The sequence below is a fragment of the Artemia franciscana genome, chromosome 3 (genome assembly GCF_032884065.1).
Source record: "Artemia franciscana chromosome 3, ASM3288406v1, whole genome shotgun sequence".
NCBI lineage: Eukaryota > Metazoa > Arthropoda > Branchiopoda > Anostraca > Artemiidae > Artemia > Artemia franciscana.
This window is the reverse complement of record NC_088865.1, coordinates 4529767-4548552: the sequence shown is the minus strand read 5'-3', so window position 1 is coordinate 4548552 and position 18786 is coordinate 4529767. Positions and strand designations below refer to the sequence as shown.

General features: G+C 32.8%; 1 protein-coding gene across 3 annotated transcripts in view; it reads right to left on the bottom strand.

Annotated features, from left to right (window-relative positions):
- Positions 1-17025, bottom strand: part of LOC136024786 (uncharacterized) — a 49883-nt gene extending 32858 nt beyond the window's left edge. The window contains exons 1-3 of one of the 3 annotated variants that reach the window (XM_065700243.1): positions 16900-17025; positions 13584-13757; positions 7257-7367 (exon numbers count right to left, since the gene is read on the bottom strand). In XM_065700243.1, coding sequence (XP_065556315.1) covers positions 7257-7367; positions 13584-13723 — 251 coding nt within the window. In that variant the 5' untranslated portion in view covers positions 13724-13757; positions 16900-17025. Of the gene's footprint in view, positions 1-7256; positions 7368-13583; positions 13758-16836 lie in introns of all 3 variants that reach the window. The other 2 variants (XM_065700244.1, XM_065700242.1) reach the window with 2 other exon arrangements.
- Between the last annotated feature and the right edge of the window lie 1761 nt (positions 17026-18786).

Below are 18786 nucleotides of genomic sequence, written 5' to 3'. Positions count from 1 at the left end.
ATTTACTATTTAATATAAGAAAACTTAAGTATGTTTTAATGTTATATTCTAATATATAAATAATGCTCATTTAATACTATTTTCTCGCACTTTCGTTGCTGTATTCTTTAGGAGTAATGCTACCAAATAGTTTAATAAATAGGGGACAAATATAACCCTACAAAACTCAACATTCCACACCGAACCAACGACTAACCTCGCTTCTTACCTTAACTGCAGCGATGTTATTCTTTTGTATATCTTTTGTTACTATTCTGTTACTTTTTGTTACTTTTGTTACTTTCTGTTATTCTTTTGTTACTGTGACACACTTATCTGGTATGCTCTACCAGGATAGGACACTAACTAAAGCTATTCTACAAACTGGAACAAATGCCTGTCCATAATCTTTTAACTCAGGACTAAACAGAGCTGATGGTTTAGACACTTTTAAACTATTGATTTAAACTATAAAATTTAATGAACGAAATCTTGACCTACTAGACAGAATGCTTGAGTTACAATTTTTGGCTAGATAATTGCTTGTTTTCTATAAATTTGAAAGGAATGGATTTACAATAAAGAAAAATTAGATGAAAACGAAGTCTGAAACAAAAAAGAAAAATAAATAAAATATGCGAGATATTTTTCATAGAAGACTTTGTGGTGTTGTCGTCTCTGGAACTCCCTGACAGGCCAGAGTGTCGTTTGTTCTTTTACTAAAAACTAAAAAAAAAGCTTAAACTGGAAGTAACATTTAGCCACTTGATATTCTATGTGACTTAAAAGTAAGAAAAATTTTATTACCAATTGCCATTAATACACTAATGAAACAAAATCAATCGCCACAAATATAATAACATTAATAAATAAGTTGATCGTTACAAAAATAAAATATAAAAAAGTTAAGTAAATTGGGCAGTTTTTAATTTTCATAATGAAGAAAAAAAACTGTGCAAGAATTATATATGTTGAATTCAGTAAAGCACAAATGCCACTCTAGCGGGGGTTGGAGTGGCAGCAATGCCATCTTTTTGTGATATTTTATTGTCTATTTTAAGTTCTGCCTCACTGTTAATTGTAATTTTTGATTGTTTTAGGTTTCAATTAAATATGCATAGAATAATTCCTGCTCGTTTGACATAGTGGACTAAAATTTTGTCTCAATTCTTTAAGAATGACCCCTGAATCAGAAGTTTTGTCTCAATTCTTTAAGAATGACCCCTGAATCAGAAAGGCCGTAGAGTAAATAGTTGAAATTACTAAGAATACTTTAGCATAAAAAGCAAGGTATTTATCTCCTCCTAAATACCTCGCTATTTATGCTAAAGTATAATGATGAAAAAAAACTGTGCAACAATTATATATGTTGATTTCAGTAAAGCACAAATGCCACTCTAGCGAGGGTTGGAGTGGCAGCAATGCCATCTTTTTGTGATATTTTATTGTCTATTTTAAGTTCTGCCTCACTGTTAATTGTAATTTTTGATTGTTTTAGGTTTCAATTAAATATGCATAGAATAATTCCTGCTCGTTTGACATAGTGGACTAAAATTTTGTCTCAATTCTTTAAGAATGACCCCTGAATCAGAAGTTTTGTCTCAATTCTTTAAGAATGACCCCTGAATCAGAAAGGCCGTAGAGTAAATAGTTGAAATTACTAAGAATACTTTAGCATAAAAAGCAAGGTATTTATCTCCTCCTAAATACCTCGCTATTTATGCTAAAGTATAATGATGAAAAAAAACTGTGCAACAATTATATATGTTGATTTCAGTAAAGCACAAATGCCACTCTAGCGAGGGTTGGAGTGGCAGCAATGCCATCTTTTTGTGATATTTTATTGTCTATTTTAAGTTCTGCCTCACTGTTAATTGTAATTTTTGATTGTTTTAGGTTTCAATTAAATATGCATAGAATAATTCCTGCTCGTTTGACATAGTGGACTAAAATTTTGTCTCAATTCTTTAAGAATGACCCCTGAATCAGAAGTTTTGTCTCAATTCTTTAAGAATGACCCCTGAATCAGAAAGGCCGTAGAGTAAATAGTTGAAATTACTAAGAATACTTTAGCATAAAAAGCAAGGTATTTATCTCCTCCTAAATACCTCGCTATTTATGCTAAAGTATAATGATGAAAAAAAACTGTGCAACAATTATATATGTTGATTTCAGTAAAGCACAAATGCCACTCTAGCGAGGGTTGGAGTGGCAGCAATGCCATCTTTTTGTGATATTTTATTGTCTATTTTAAGTTCTGCCTCACTGTTAATTGTAATTTTTGATTGTTTTAGGTTGCAATTAAATATGCATAGAATAATTCCTGCTCGTTTGACATAGTGGACTAAAATTTTGTCTCAATTCTTTAAGAATGACCCCTGAATCAGAAGTTTTGTCTCAATTCTTTAAGAATGACCCCTGAATCAGAAAGGCCGTAGAGTAAATAGTTGAAATTACTAAGAATACTTTAGCATAAAAAGCAAGGTATTTATCTCCTCCTAAATACCTCGCTATTTATGCTAAAGTATAATGATGAAAAAAAACTGTGCAACAATTATATATGTTGATTTCAGTAAAGCACAAATTCCACTCTAGCGGGGGTTGGAGTGGCAGCAATGCCATCTTTTTGTGATATTTTTATTGTCTATTTTAAGCTCTGCCTCACTGTTAATTGTAATTGTTGATTGTTTTAGGTTTCAATTAAATATGCATAGAATAATTCCTGCTCGTTTGACATAGTGGACTAAAATTTGATTTTAGGTTTTAGGTTTGATTTTTATTTTTGGTTTGGTTTTTAATTTTAAATTTTGATTTTATCAAAATTTGATTTAATTTGATTAAAATTTCTAATTTGATTAAAAAATTTCTAATTTGATAAAAAAATTTCTAATTTGATTAAAAATTTTCTAATTTGATTAAAATTTCTATCTAAAACTTGATTTGATTTGATTTAAAATTTGATTTTAGGTTTTAGGTTTTTAGGTTTAAATTTGATTTTAGGTTTCAATTAAATATGCATAGAATAATTCCTGCTCGTTTGACACATGGTTTGACATAGTGGACTAAAATCTTATTCACCGGTTCTCATAGAAGTCAATTTCGGAGGTATATTTTCAACCAAATAAAACAATTTCGGGGGGGGATTTTCCCCTTCTTTTCCCAAAGCCTTTTTTTACGCTGATAACTTGGAATAGAAAGCTCTAAACTAAATCTATAAACTAAATAATTGTCAAACGATATGAACCAACATTAAACGAAGGTTCTTTTATGTAGCCTACATATTGCTTTCAAACTTCCATCGTTTATAGTTTTACTTATCTTAGTTTTCAGTTATTTTTTACTTGTCACTTTCTTCCTAATTACTTGCAATTACTTACTAATCTCCACTTACTATTGCTTATACTCAGATTTTTCATTAACATTAATAGTTTGAAATATAGACTAATACTTCAAAGTAAGAAGTTTGAATATAAAGTAGTCTTCTGTTTATATAGTTGTTCACTGAAACTTCGAAGAATTTTCAAAAATATTCTCATGCTTTTTTTGTGTTTCAACACAACCAGACCATTTTTCTTTAACGTTTATAGTTCTGCCTCGCCTGAACGAATTTCTTATATACTTCCCTAACCACGAGGGGGGGATTCAGGTCCAAGGCGCTTCCACAATATTGAATATTTTCATATTTTATTACTACTCTGATCGCAAAGAATTCAAGCCGCATAAGTGTGTCCAAATATATACAAATGTAATAGCTAAAACTAAAGTCTTCTATGAAAATAGCTATAAGATTGTCTAATTTTACACCAGGGGGGGGGGGGGCACTAAGGTCCAAGGTGCTTCTAAAATCTTGAAGACTTTCATAATTTATTACTACTCTGATCACAAAGAATTCAAGCAGCATAAGTTTGTCCAAATGTATACAAAGGCGAGGGCTAAACCTAAAGTCTTCTATGAAAATAGCTATAAGATTGTCTAGTTTTACACCAGGGGGGGGGGCTCAGGTCCAAGGCGCTTCTAAAATCTTGAAGATTTTCATAATTTATTACTACTCTGATCACAAAGAATTCAAGCCACATAAGTTTGTCCAAATGTATACAAAGGCAAGGGCTAAACCATGAAAGTAGCTACCAGATTCTCTAAATTCAACATTTTCCCCTACATCTTGAGCATACTTGGCTGGGTCTTCTAATAAAATTATTTTATTTAATTGTACATCAAAATAAATGTTTTTGTATTTTGTGACTTACTATATTTCAGTATTGGCCAAGTTTTTGTGTTGAGTGTTAGTCCTAGTACCGTTTTCATTTTTATTTGGTTTGTCCATATACTTTAGGAATAGTTAATGTACCAAGGACATTAAAATAAAAACACTTTTTCCCTCCGGGTTTCATCTTAAACCTGTTCATGCCTGAAAACTATAATTGTCTGAAGCGAAAACTATGTTGGGTGTTAGTCCTACTATCGTTTTCATGTTTATTTGGTTTATCCATATATTTTAGGAGTAGTTAATGTACCAAGGACATTAAAATAAAAACACTTTTTACTTCTGGGTTTCATCTTAAACCTGTTCATGCCTGAAAACTATAATTGTCTGAAGCGAAAACTATGTTGGGTGTTAGTCCTACTACCGTTTTCATGTTTATTTGGTTTATCCATATATTTTAGGAATAGTTAATGTACCAAGGACATAAAATTAAAAACATTTTTCCCCTCCGGGTCTCATCTTAAACCTGTTCCTGCCTGAAAACTATAATTGTCTAAGATGTTTCAGCTGGGTGTTTGAAAGCCTAAGATTTTTAGGGAGTGCTACAGTTTTGTCTGTGATGCCAAGTTAAAGCATGAAAACAAATAAGCAAAACTAATTATCTAGTACCTATATACTAATTATCTATTCTTTTTATTATACTATTCTATACTAATTACCTATACCTGTATTACTAATTAATATACAACGCTAAGTATCTAATACCTATATACTATATTACTAATTAATGTACTATTCTAAGCATCTAATACCTATATACTAATTACCTACTCTTATAATATCCTATACTAATTACCTATTACCTATACACTAATTACCAATTCTTATACTAGGTACCTATTCTCATTCTTATACTATTCTATACTAATTACCTATTACCCATATAATAACTACCTATTCTTATTCTATATGATACTAATTATCTATTACCTATATACTAATTACCTATCTTTATACTATTTTATACTAATTACTTATTCCTATATTACTAATTAATGCACCATACTAATTACCTATATACTAATTACCTGTTCTTATACTATTCTATACTAATTACCTACTACCTATTCTTATATTACTAATTAATATACTATACTAATTACCAATTACCTATATGCTAATTGCTTATTCTTATACTATTCTATACTAATTACTTATTACCTATTCCTAAATTACTTATTAATATACTATACTAATTATCTATTACCTATATACTAATTACCTATTCTTATTCTTATACTATTCGATACTAATTACCTATTACCTTTTCCTATATTACTAATTGATATACTTTACTAATTACCTATTCCCATATTACTAATTAATATACTATACTAATTACCTATTACCTACTAACTATTGGATTGATAATGTGATACTAACTTTTCTTATATCTAATCAATGATAGGTTTGAAAGTGGAGTGGTGTGTAGGGTGAGAGTTGGCAATAATTACCACCTTGAGAGACGATCACAGGATTTATCTCAGCACGTCTTAATATAAGTCTCTTATGTAGGAAAGTTTGAAAAAACATCCCCACACTAAACTCAATAAGGAGAAGAAGGATGCTAAGCACAAAAAATAAAACACACCTATTCATAGTACCAAGATCACTGAAAATGAGATTTGATTGTTTGAGCTGGGTAAATTTGAAGTTACACAATCTTATATATTTAATACATTTACTATTTAATATAAGAAAACTTAAGTATATTTTAATGCTATGGTCTAATGCATAGTTAATTCTCATTTAATACTATGTTCTCGACTGAAAGTAAGGAGCAACATCAAAATTGAAAACGAACAGAAATTATTATTATGTAAGAGGCGGTTCACCCCCTCGTCAATACCTCACTCTTTACGCTTAAGTTTGAATTTTCTTCCAATTCTTTAAGAATAACCCCTGAATCACAAAGGCCGTTTAATTAGAATAAATAGCTCTTTTGAAACTACTAAAAACTTTAGCGTATAGAGCGAAGTATTGAAGACGGGGCGAACCCACTCATATAAGTAACAATTCCTGTTCGTTTTAAGTTTTGATGTTGTTCTTTATTTTCAGTTGAAAAAACTAGTTTTTTTTAAATTTAATTTCTGATCGTTTTTTATATAATGCTGGGAACTCTGGTACTGCTTTCATGGAAACTTCTCTTCCCCTATGAAATAATTCCCCACATAACTCTCTCCCCGACCCACCCCCACCAGAAAAATCCCCGCTGAAAACGTCTGTATACTTCTCAATAACCAATAATATATAGAAACAATGGGCAAAAATCATAGCTTGCAGCCCTTCCCCTGAGGAAAGTGAGGATTAAGTCGTCCTTAAAGACATAATTATTGGATTTTTCGACTATGCTGAACGAAATGGCTATCTAAAATTTGATCCAGTGACTTTGAGAAACAAATCTGCATTGGAGAGGGCCAAGTTGCCCTCCAATTTTTGGTCACTTAAAAAGGGCACTAGAAATTTTCATTTTTGTTCTAATGAGCCCTCTCGCAACATTCTAGGACCACTGGGTCAAAACGCTTTCCCCCGGGAAAAAAACAAACAAATAAAAACGCATCCATGATCTTTAATCTAGCAAAAATCACAAAATTTCACGTTTTTGCAGATAGAATAATGAACCTTCTACAGTAGGATTCTGATATGTTGAATGGGATAGTATGATTTTCATTAAGATTCTATGAGTTTTAGGGGATGTTTCCCTCTTTTTCGACAATCAGGCAACTATTCACAGGCTCGTAACTTTTGGTGAGCAGGACTAAACTTGATGAAACTTATATATTTAAAATTAGCACAAAAATTCGATTCTTTTGGTGTATCTGTTGGTACCAAAATTCCGTTTTTACAGTTTCGGTTACTATTGAGCCGGGTTGCTCCTTACTTACAGTTCGTTACCACGAACTGCTTGATAAGAAGCTATGACACATAGCATACCAAGAAGTCCACTAATAACAATAATAATTTACAACTACCCAATATTTCTATTCACAATGAAGAGTTAAACCACACTTACATTAATTTATTCAGTTTTTCAAAATCTTCTTGAAGTGAGTAAGCAATCTTCTTTTCAAGTGCAAATTTTAAGAGGGGTTTACTATTCAAAAGTGGATTCGAAGCAGGAACCCTGAAATTTGATAAAATGGTAGAGATAAAAAAGAGAACAAATGAGCAACTAAACTTCAAATTGTTAAAGAGATTTTGTACATTCAACTTCAACCTAACTAAAACTTCACTAGAGTTCAACTTAACTAAATTTCAATCAGAAAATTAACGATTTACTTTACTGAAAGAGCTACAAAATAAAGTGGGAAACAAATTTCTGACACGGAAGCTTGTGACGTGTCAAAAGATAAAAAAAAAACTACATGCAGCCTTCTAATATGAAATAGAAAATAAGGAACAGATAGGTAGATCAAGGGAAAGATAGACATAAAAAGAAAGCAATGGAGACAGAACGAGAGAGAGAGAGAGAGAGCAAACAGGAAAAACACAATCTGAGTATAAATCTGAATGAAATTAAGCGAGGGTAAGGCAAAGAAACCACATAAAAAAAGAATAAAGATTCAAAGATTAAAAGAAAAAAATACACTAAGAAAGCTTATTTAAATTCTATTAAAGATTTACAGCCAAAGTCTTTCAAACTTCTGGCCGTTAATTTCCAGCTAGATTATTATTATTGTTACTTTAAATGTTTCAATGATTTTATACTGATTTAGACTAGACATATGCGTAAGGGGGGGGGGGGGGGCAACTTAATGCTTACTTGCTCTCCTTCCTCGATACTTTTTAATGAAGAACTTTTTCAGCAAAATCAACTCAATGCATGGTTTCCCATCAGCAATACTAGTTAGCTAAAATACCAAAGCTTATAAATACAGAATAACCACATTTCCTTGTTTCTAGTGCTTAGGTTTATGCTTTAGGTTATATTTTATCTATGTTGTTGTTTACTACCTACATGATTATATTCTAGAGTTTTGTTCAAACTAAAAGGTATTAAATTTTCACTGGGGTAAATATCTGTAGACGTCTCAGTTCTGGAGCAAGAGGAAGAGTTCAGAATTCTTTCAGAATAAAAATTCCGAATCCCTAATATTTTGGGGGCGATACCAAGCACGGGGATACCACAGGGAACATATGGTAGGCACGCAACTTGCCTGGGTAGGGAATTTAAAGTACCAACACCCTATAGGCAAGCGCGTATTCTCCTAATGAGCCCTTGCGTTGGGTGGTCGCCTTTGAACTATTTGTCTTATTTATTGTTTTGAATATTCGGTATATGACGACTTATATTTTCTTACGACACGACTGCTTGTCCATGGGTTATTCTTTGCGGTTGATTGTGCATGGCTATGCTGTTTCAACTATGTGAATGGATGGATGAGTAGGGTTAAGGCATCGTTCAAGTACTGATCTATTTTGATTACTAATGTAGGAGGACTGTCTTCCTTTCTCCGTCTTTCTTTTTGTTTTGTTTATATGTTAAATATTTTTTTTGTATATATTATCTATTATTTATTATATCTTATATATTATTTAACAGTTATTATTTTCTATAGTTTATATTTTTTATACTTGGTTTTATGGTGTGTTTTTTTCTGTGTTTGTGCTGTTGCACTTGTGATTTCTTTTTTCACTATATAACAACTCTTTATTCAACAAAGAAATTTTGGTGTGATTCAGAGCTTGGAGAAGGAATTTAGTAGCGAATAAATTTGATGCATAAAATACTACAGCCAATAGCAATCAAATCATCACCTTTGAATCAGACACCTTATCTCTCTTAGGCTAGATGGTATATCTAATGGCTTAGACATAAAAAAAATTATGTTGGTTTACTCACAAATTCCTCTCAATGTTTACCAATGTGCCGACTACGTGGGTATAGGCCTTCCTCTTTATGAACTATAACAGCAACAATTATAAGCGAACTTTGACTGAGAAATTCTTACCAGGATATTTGAGATTATAGAAGAAAAAGGGTTGAGAGCAAGTGTGTTTAGCAAAATCCACCTTATACTATTCTCTCATACTATATAGTATAAGAGCCAACTCCTCATGAGGAGTAGCCAACTCCTCATACATGAGACAGTTTCGGTCCATTTTAACTTTAAATATTACTCCTTACTTTTAGTTGAAATTTTTTTTTTATTAAATTGTTTTTCAAATAATGCTAAAAAATCCGCCTTTTCTATCCATAGAAAATCCCTCCCCCCAAGAAAATTCCTCCTTGGAAAGTTCTTCCCGAGTAAGATCCCCCTTCCTCCAGACAATTCCATCCTTGCTGAAAATGTTTCCTGGAAATTCTCCCCTCTCAATGGAAAGTTTCTCTCGCTTAAAATTCCCCCATAGAGAATCTCTCCCGTAAAAAATCCCCCCAGCGAGAAAATTCGCACAGACAATTTCAACTCTTTTGAAAATGTTGCCTAGGCATTTTTCCCGGTATATCGCCACATTTAAAATTAAATTGGCAAAGAGAAAATAAGTCAAATAAAAAGAATTTAGTATAAGAATTCCCCCGTGTATGGTTTCCCTTTGAAAGTTCATCCCAGAAATTTCTCCCTTCATGAAAACCCCCACAGCAGAAAATTCACCTCCCAAAAAACGTCTTTTCTTCCCAAAAACAGATACCAAATGAAGATACTAGACATATTTTATGACTTACAGCCTTTTCCCCAGGACTTGCAGGGCCACATCATCACCAAAGGCATGATTACTTGACTTTCCAACTATGCTGATCAATATGGCTGTCTTGGAGTTTTGATCAGATGACTTTGGGAAATAAGGGGCGTGGAAGGGGGATCTAGCTGCCCCCAAACGTTTTGGTCAAAAAACAGGGAACTAGAACTATCATTTTCGTTTGAGCAAGCTCTTTCCCGATCTTATATGACCATTGGTTCGATTCGATCACTATAACAAAAAAAAAATACCAAAAAATCTTTCTTCTGGCAAAAATTACAAAATTTCACATTTTTCCTGATGGAAGATAGAAACCGTTACAGTAAGGTTCTCTGATATGCCAAATCTGATGGTACGATTTTTATTGAGATTCTTTGACTTTTTAGGGGCGTTTTCGTCCTTTCTCAGAAGTTAAAAAATTTTCTCATACTTCAATGGCTTGTGATGGATGCATGAGACTTGAATGAATATTATATATCCGGTGTAGCCGTAAAAACCAATTCACTTGAGGTACCTATCTTTATCAAAATTCCGTGCTTTACAGCTTCGGTTGTTATTTGGCCGAGCTGCTCCTTACTTACAGTTTGTTGCCACAAGCTGTATGATTAACTGATCAGGCTTGGAATCCACTCTCAGAAAGGGCATTGGTGGCTGACATGGCCATTAATTTTATGACAAATTTATATAGGTATCTCTGAGACCATATTACAAGACTTCCATGCCTTGACTGGATCAGTTTTTCTTGGAGCTAAAGACTCCCTACTGAAAGTCTGGAAAGCTGTGACAGATGCAGCAGCTGACGAAGCTTGCCTTACGTTGATTACTGAAACTTAGTCATGTAATCTCCACGAACTGGCTTGATTCTGTAGTGGCCAAATTGCAGGGTCTGTCAGGGTACTTACACCTGTTGATACAGATTCCAGTAAGGCCAAATCCATGTCTCTTGCCAGTTTACTCTTAACTTTGAGAAGATCGTCAGGGGCAATATATAATCTCTTGAAACGCGAATTGAAGTATGGAAATAGAGACAAGTGTGATCTGAAAAAGGCCTATAAGCCTAGAAGGTGTTTTATCTAGCCAAGACTTCCAAAGGTTCTCAGCAACATTTGAGAGTCCTCACTAAATACAACAACTTTTGAATACAGCTGTGCATGCTGTGTATCAGCATAGATGAGTCAGTGGGTTGAATACATCATTCTTCTTCTCGACCATTTACGAAAAAATTCCTCTGTTTGATCTTTTAAGCTGGATGTTCACCAGTAAATTCCAAATAAAGCCCATATAAAATCGTTTTCGATATCGATATTTACGTCTCGATATTCGATATCTATGTTTGGTGCGATATATCGATATCAATATTCAATATCACCCACCACTAGTGCTTAGCCTTTTAGAATTTAAATTAAGAAGAATATTTATCACAGCCAATATTGGTAATAGAGAAAAAGACATAAATAGCCAATTTGGCTGTGCTTGAAGCACCTCACAAGCAACATCTCATAGAAAACCCTTGTAGAATTGCAATTAAGAAGAACATTTATTACAATAAATCCTGGTAATAGAGAATTAGACATAAATAGCATCTTTAGCCTACTTGGAACACCTTGCAAGCCACACCTCATAGAAAACACCTCAGAGAATTCAAATTAAGAAGAATATTTATTACACTCAATGCTAGTAATACAGAAATAGACCTAAATAGCCAGGATGGTTTGCATGAAACACCTCAAAATCCACATCTCAAAGAAAATGCCTCAGAGAAATTAAATTAAAAGAATATTTATTACAATCAATGCTAGTAATGGTATATCTGGTTTGGTACATCTGGCGGGACCCCTGGCGCTGGGCGATTTACCCTAGGCCTTGAAATATCTCGCCCACCTTTTCTTTTGCTCTTCCGGATCTGTCAGGGGCCTTCCATTTTCATCTTTCACCGGTCATTCTTGGATACTTGACTTGCCTACTATTTCTTTGGTAAGGCAATAACGGTTTGTGTGTCTCAACGCCTTGCTGCTTCTTTGGCTTGTCTGGCCTTTTCGCTCATGTATTGCCGTCTGTCGGAGCTAGCACTTTTCTTTACATTTCTATCAACCCCTTTATAGGCCAAGCACTTAGTCACCTCTGAGTGGCCATTTTCTCCAAGGGAGCTTGACTTCAGTTTCTTGCAATTTTCTATGAGATCCCAGGTCTCAATAAATATCCACTGTTGCTTAGCCTGCTTTCTAACTCCAAGGGTTTCTTTGGCCATATCTGTGTAGCTGATATCCTGATATCGGTGGCCATATCCTTGATGCCAAATGAATATGGGAAGCCCTTGTCACTTAGTTTGTCCATGTCAAAGCTTCTGAGTATGTCCGTCTTCAGCTTCCAATTATTAGACTTCAGCTTCAATTTCAATGTGGTGACTGAAATTGAATTCAGACTAGACGTTGGCTAGTCTGAACCCACGTCGGCGCTTCGGAAACTATGAACGTCTTTTAGGCATGTTCGCCATCTCTGGCAGATCAGGAAATGGTTGATTTGATTTTTGATGGTACCATCCGGGGATGTCCCGTTTGGCCTGCTTGAAACACCTAAATTAAACATTTAAATTAAGAAGAAAACTTATTGCAATCAATGTTAGTAATACAGAAGTAGACCTAAATAGCCAGTTTGTCCTGCTTGAAACACCTCACATGCCACAACTCCTAGAAAACACCTAAGAGAATTCGGATTAACAAGACTATTTATTACAATCAATGCTAGCAATAAAGAAGTAGACCTAAAAAGCCAGTTTGATCTGCCTGAAAAACCTCACAAGCCACACCTCATAGGAAACACCTAATAGAATTTAAATTAAGAAGAATATCTATTACAATCCATGCTGGCAATACAGAAGTAGACCTAAATAGCAATTTTGGTCTACTTGAAATACCTCACAAGCAACACCTCATAGAAAAACCTTACGGAATTTAAATTAAGAAGAATATTTATTACAGTTAATGCTAGTAATACAGAAGTAGACCTAAATAGCCAATTTGGCCTGCTTGGAAAACACCTCAAAAGCCAAACAATATAGAAAACACCTAAGAGAATTTAAATTGAGGAGATTATTTATTACAATCAATAATGGAGAAAGAGAAGTTAACCTAAATAGCCAGTTTGGCCTGCTTGAAACACCTCATAGAAAACATCTAAAGAATTTAAATTAAGAAGAATATTTATTACCATCAATGATGGTGATGGAGCAGTAAACAGCCAGTTTGTCCTGCTTAAAACACCTCACAGGCCATACCTCATAGAATTTATATTAAGAAGAATATTTATTACAATCAATGCTGATAACAGAGATGTAGGCCTAAATAGCCAGTTTGGCCTGCCTGAAACACCTCACAAGCCCCACCTCATAGAAAACACATTATAAAATTTAAATTAAGAAGAATATATATAATAATCAATGTTGGTAATAGAGAAGTAGAACTAAATAACCAGTCCAGTCTGTTTGGAACACCTAGAAAGTTTTACAAGAAGCATGCAAAAATATAGCCTGTCTGTAGTATATTTCAAGTTCCCCATTGCTTATACCATACCCATGCCCATAACCCAGCAAAGCTTGATCTTCTATATTTTCTTTATTTGATACAATATTATGGATTAAGAAAAGCAGTTTAAAACAACTTGCCTTCTCAGTGAACACAGTTGAGCATTTAAATCTTGAATATTTTGGACTTGTTTTTGAAGACTAGATTCCAGTTCATTGTATTGAAACAATGATGCTATTTCATGAAAGATCTTCAAATAATCTTGAATTAGAAGATCCATTGAATAGTTCAACTTATGACTTTTTCTTCTAAGTCTGCAAGAACAATAAATTGATAATTATAAGTAACATTGGGATAATCAATAATTAGCACTCAATTTTTTAATGATTACAAATTGGTAGTAACAAACAAAATAAACCTTACTTTATGTAAATTAGAACATTGGAGAAATTCAGCCTGCCAATAGCTAATCTGGAGACAATGATGTGATTCTATAGATGCTACCTTGAGAGCAGGTCAATCAGTTTGCTTTTAGATGGTCACAAGGGAGTAAAAGCTTTTTTCAAAAGACGAGTTACCATATCTTATTATTGTAGAAATTGAATGCAGTCAAGAGATTTCATTAAAAGGAGATAGTTTTTGTATACAGCTAAGTCAGTATACCCTGTTTTGTTTTATGGCCAGGAGATGAATAAAATGTAGAGTGAGAAGGGAAATGTATTTTTGAACTTCTAGGAAGAGGACAGGATCCCCCCCCCAAAAAAAAATACCAATTAGGGCACTTAAAAAAGAGTATTTTTTATCTATCTTAGCTAAAAACGGCACATTTTTGGATGCTCAGGGGACACATTCATTTAGCAAAAAGTTTGCAGCACTAGTACAAAGTCTTATTTGCATTATCTTGGTAGCTTAGCAATACCAAGTTCCTTAATAGAATCAACCAAACTTATCACTATATTACCAATGGAATACTAGGATGCTACTGCCTTCATCAGATAATTCACTACATAGCATTTTCCTGATTGATAAACCATGAATTTAAATTACACAAATTAACCAACACATTTAAATCTTCATTTAATGTAGAAGAGCCACACCATCTAGGGAATACATGTCCTTTTAAGGCTTTATAATGTCTGCAAACATTTTTGTTTTACTTTGTTGAATTACCTGAGGCAAACCATTTATCAACCTGCAAAACAAAACTGGTCCCAAGCAACTACCCTGAGGAGCCCCACTCAAAACATTAAACTGGTTAAATAAAGCCTTACCAATCCTAACATTGTGTGACCTATCTGTAATCCAAGCCACATTTCTCAATTTAATCTCCTAATTTTGGCATTTTTTCAGCAGTAGAAGCATTGAAACCTTGTCAAAAACATTAGGCCTATTGTGGGTTATCAACATAAACACAATCAAACTTTTAGCTGAGTCAGCCTTCATTACTCAATAAGCTGCATCTAAATAAATTTGGATTCAGGATAAAATTCTGATTCTGGAGGTGAGATTGTTTCTTAGCTATCTGAATACTCTGTTAATCTAAATATTTACTTAATTTCTTAAAAGTCATTCACAAAATTTCACAGGGTATCCCTCTGAGGAGAAGTGATTATAAACTAGTACTGGAAGGTAACTAATAGCACTAGTTTAATTTGTTTAGCAGCCTTCCTTCAAAACAATGACAATGCACCCCTTGATCTTGAGGGTCTAATAGTCTCCAGTTTCTCTGTTTGAATGGATTTTTGTAGTCTTGATTCTACAAAATTTAGTTTTTCCTGTGGTTAATTTCAAAATTGGAAGAAAATATATTATTTGTATAGTTTTATAAAGTGGATAATAATGGAAGGGAACATGATAGGAAAACAATTCTTACTTCATAATATGCATATAAACCATAGTTAACACATTTTGCATGCAATCTTGCAATCCTTTACCTCCCCCCCCCTATTGTGCAAGTATGTAGCCCAAGTTATATATTTTTCAATACATTCTGCCACCCATAACTTATTTTTCTAGTTTTTGTTTAAATGTAGTTGATTCAAAACACAGGTTGAAACAACTGATATACACTGGGAGAATAGATAGGAAATGTGTAATTTGGGCTATATATTTGCACATTAGGGGGGGGGGGTAAATTATAGCAAGGCTGTATACAAAATGTGTTAACTATGATTATTTTGCACATAAAAAGTAAGAATTGTTTTCTTATTACATTTCCAGGTACTTGCCTAGATAGCTACCTGGAGAGAAGGAAACATGTTAAGAAAAGAGTTTGTACTTTATAATATGTAGAATAACCATAGTTAACACATTTTGTATACAGCCTTGCTATAATTTACCCCCCCCCCCCCTAATGTGCAAATATATAGCCCAAATTACACATTTCCTATCTATTCTCCCAGTGTATATGCAGCTTTGTTATGATTTGCCCCTAGCCCCCCAAATGTGCAAATAAATAGCCAAAATTATATATTTCCTTTCTTAAGAAAACAATTCTTACTTCATGATATGCAAAAAAACCATAGCTAACACATTTTGTATGCAGCCCTGACATATAGTCCAAATTACATATTTTCAATCTATTCTCAGAATATATCACAATTGTTACAACATGTGTACCTGTAAATTGAGAAACAAACAACTTATTTTTATATATATAGACATAGATATATATATATATATTTATATATATATATATATATATATATATATATATATATATATATATATATATATACAAATCTTTAAATTAGCCAGCCAGTAGGTTATTATAAGCCTAGGAGTCCAGCTGGACATAAAGAAATATGCTTGAAAACAATTCTTACTCCATAATGTGCAGAATAATGATAATTAACACATCTTGCAGAGGAAAAATTTTTGTCTTTACTTTTTTCCTTGTTTTTGAAGTTTTTCTAAGAAATTTGTGAATTTCTGAAGAACCTATAGGCTATATTTACTGAGCATATACCCACAGCCCCTTATTGTGCAAATATATGCCCAGAATTGCATCCTGAATCTAAATATAATGTTCATTTTCATCACAAACAAACTTTTTCCTCATGCTAGTCATATCTAGGCAAATACATGTTTCTTTCTCTCCAGTTAGCCTGGTTCTCTAGCCAAATAGTCATATTAGGCTATAAAGTAAGAATTATCTTTAAGGTTTGTCTTCATTATGTTTAAGGTTTTACCATTATTATTTTAAGATTTTATATATTCCTAGGGCTAGCCTATATCTGGGACCATCAGAAGGGGAAAGAGGAAGTGCATTGTCAGAAAAATAACCATGATATTTGTAACTGTATGATAATTAGTCTAATATGACCAACCACCAAAAATTTACCGGATAATCGTAATTTATCAAGCTAATAAATTAATAAACCCAGAACCCACCCTCAAAGACAAATCTATTAGCCCCAGTTTTGGCTATAGCCCTGGAGTTTTGATTCACTTAGCTCTTTGAAGTCCTTGGATTAAGGGTAAGAGTTTCTGGTTACTCCTTTCAGAATTAAGCGATAGAACAGCCTTTTGTAGCTATGATGATGTTTTAATTATAGCTTAAGCATGTTCTTTACTTTCAAAATTTCACTTCTTACCCACCATCTATGAAATTATCAAAATTGCAAAAACAAAGCTAGCAGGAAAAAATGGAAAGCCGATAATGTGTCTTATTATGTGCTTTTTTCTAAAGGTTAGGAAATTTCAAAGCGATCATTTCGAACAATTTGTGTTTCCATTAAAGTTTGAAGCATTCACTCATATTAAAATGGTGGATAACTGTTGTGTATCATAAATTGTAAAGATTATGATGGGAAACCCGTCAAATTAGTTTACAGATTTATAGAAAAAAACAAATCTTTGAAGTGTTTAGCGCAAAACGTATGAAGTTGAACTCAATGTAATATTCCACTTCGCAAATCAACAATAATCATTTGACCTAACACGATACGCGTAAATACTCCTAAAAGACCTGATGCAACGGTGTCTTCTGTGCAAAGATTCTCAATGTTAAAAGAAGAGCTTTGGCTTTCTATCGCTACAAAGTAGCAAAGACGAGAAAAATAAACAAACTATCTTTAGAACTTAAGTTTTGAAATTACTTTCTTTGAATTTACAGTTTATTTTTTATATTTCGTTGCTCAATTTTGTATCTCTATTTTGTCTGGAAGAGTTTGTGCTTTGCGTATTTAAACATTTCCCAAATTTTATCTCTTTTTGACCTGTATTTATAAATCTTAAATCTTTGTGCTTAGGAAGTCCATAATTTCTTTATTTATTTATTTGTTAGAAGCATGCAAGATTCTGGCCTGTTTTTTAATTAACTAATATAAAATGAGTTTAATCTGTATTCTCCCTCGTCCGTATTTTTAATAATCCTGTAATTTACGACTATTATAATTTAAGCGTCCCTTGTTTTGATTAAAATAGTATAATCTAATCTATGTTCTCTTTTATCTCCTTACGCATAGCTTTTTTTCACTTCTATGATCGCTCTATAATTTGTTCCTTACATAGTAATTATTACGTAAGCAAATATTTTTGTTCGATTAGTACAGTATGATGTTAAAGACTGAACACATCTTTATCAATTGATGCCTCAAAAGGTCATTTAAGCTCTTATTTAAGTTTTTAGTATTTATTATTTAAATATTAAGTATTTAAAGTATTTAGGTTATTTAAGTCTTTTAAGCTCTGCTGTGCAAAGGTTTTCAATGTTATATTTATATGTCTATGAACATTGTAAAATGTCTACTTTTCTCATTTTGCTTGCTCAAATGCTATTATGTCACCCTACACAATTTTAAAATTTTAAGTATAGAATACAATAAAAAAAATATAGTATACATATTCACAGCGCCAGATTCTGTATCGTGCATCCACCCATACCGGAAGGTACAAAAATGCCGAGGACGGATCCTAGGGTAGACGACCATGCTGAAAACGAATATTGTAGGGCGCATGTTCGCCGTTGGGGCGTTTCTGAGATAAAGGCCAAAAACGCCACATTTAGCCTATAACTAAGTGTGACCATTCAGGATTTTTTTGCGACTTCTTGGGATGAGGAATCTGGCGCAATATTATATCATTCGAAAAAAGAGATCTAGATCTACAAGAATATGATTTTTAAATTGAAAAAAAAACACTATTTTTTCTCTATTTACTGCAGTTTCAAAATAAGTGCTGTAAAATTCAATAAATATCTCAAAGAAAAGCTAAAAGCTCTAACTTTCTTCAAGTTAACAAATTTTTTTCATATTCGAAAAGAAAGTGCATTCAATTCCGTACAATTCAAGCTAAAAAACATATAAACTATTTTAATTTTTTAAAGGTCTGCGATTTTTT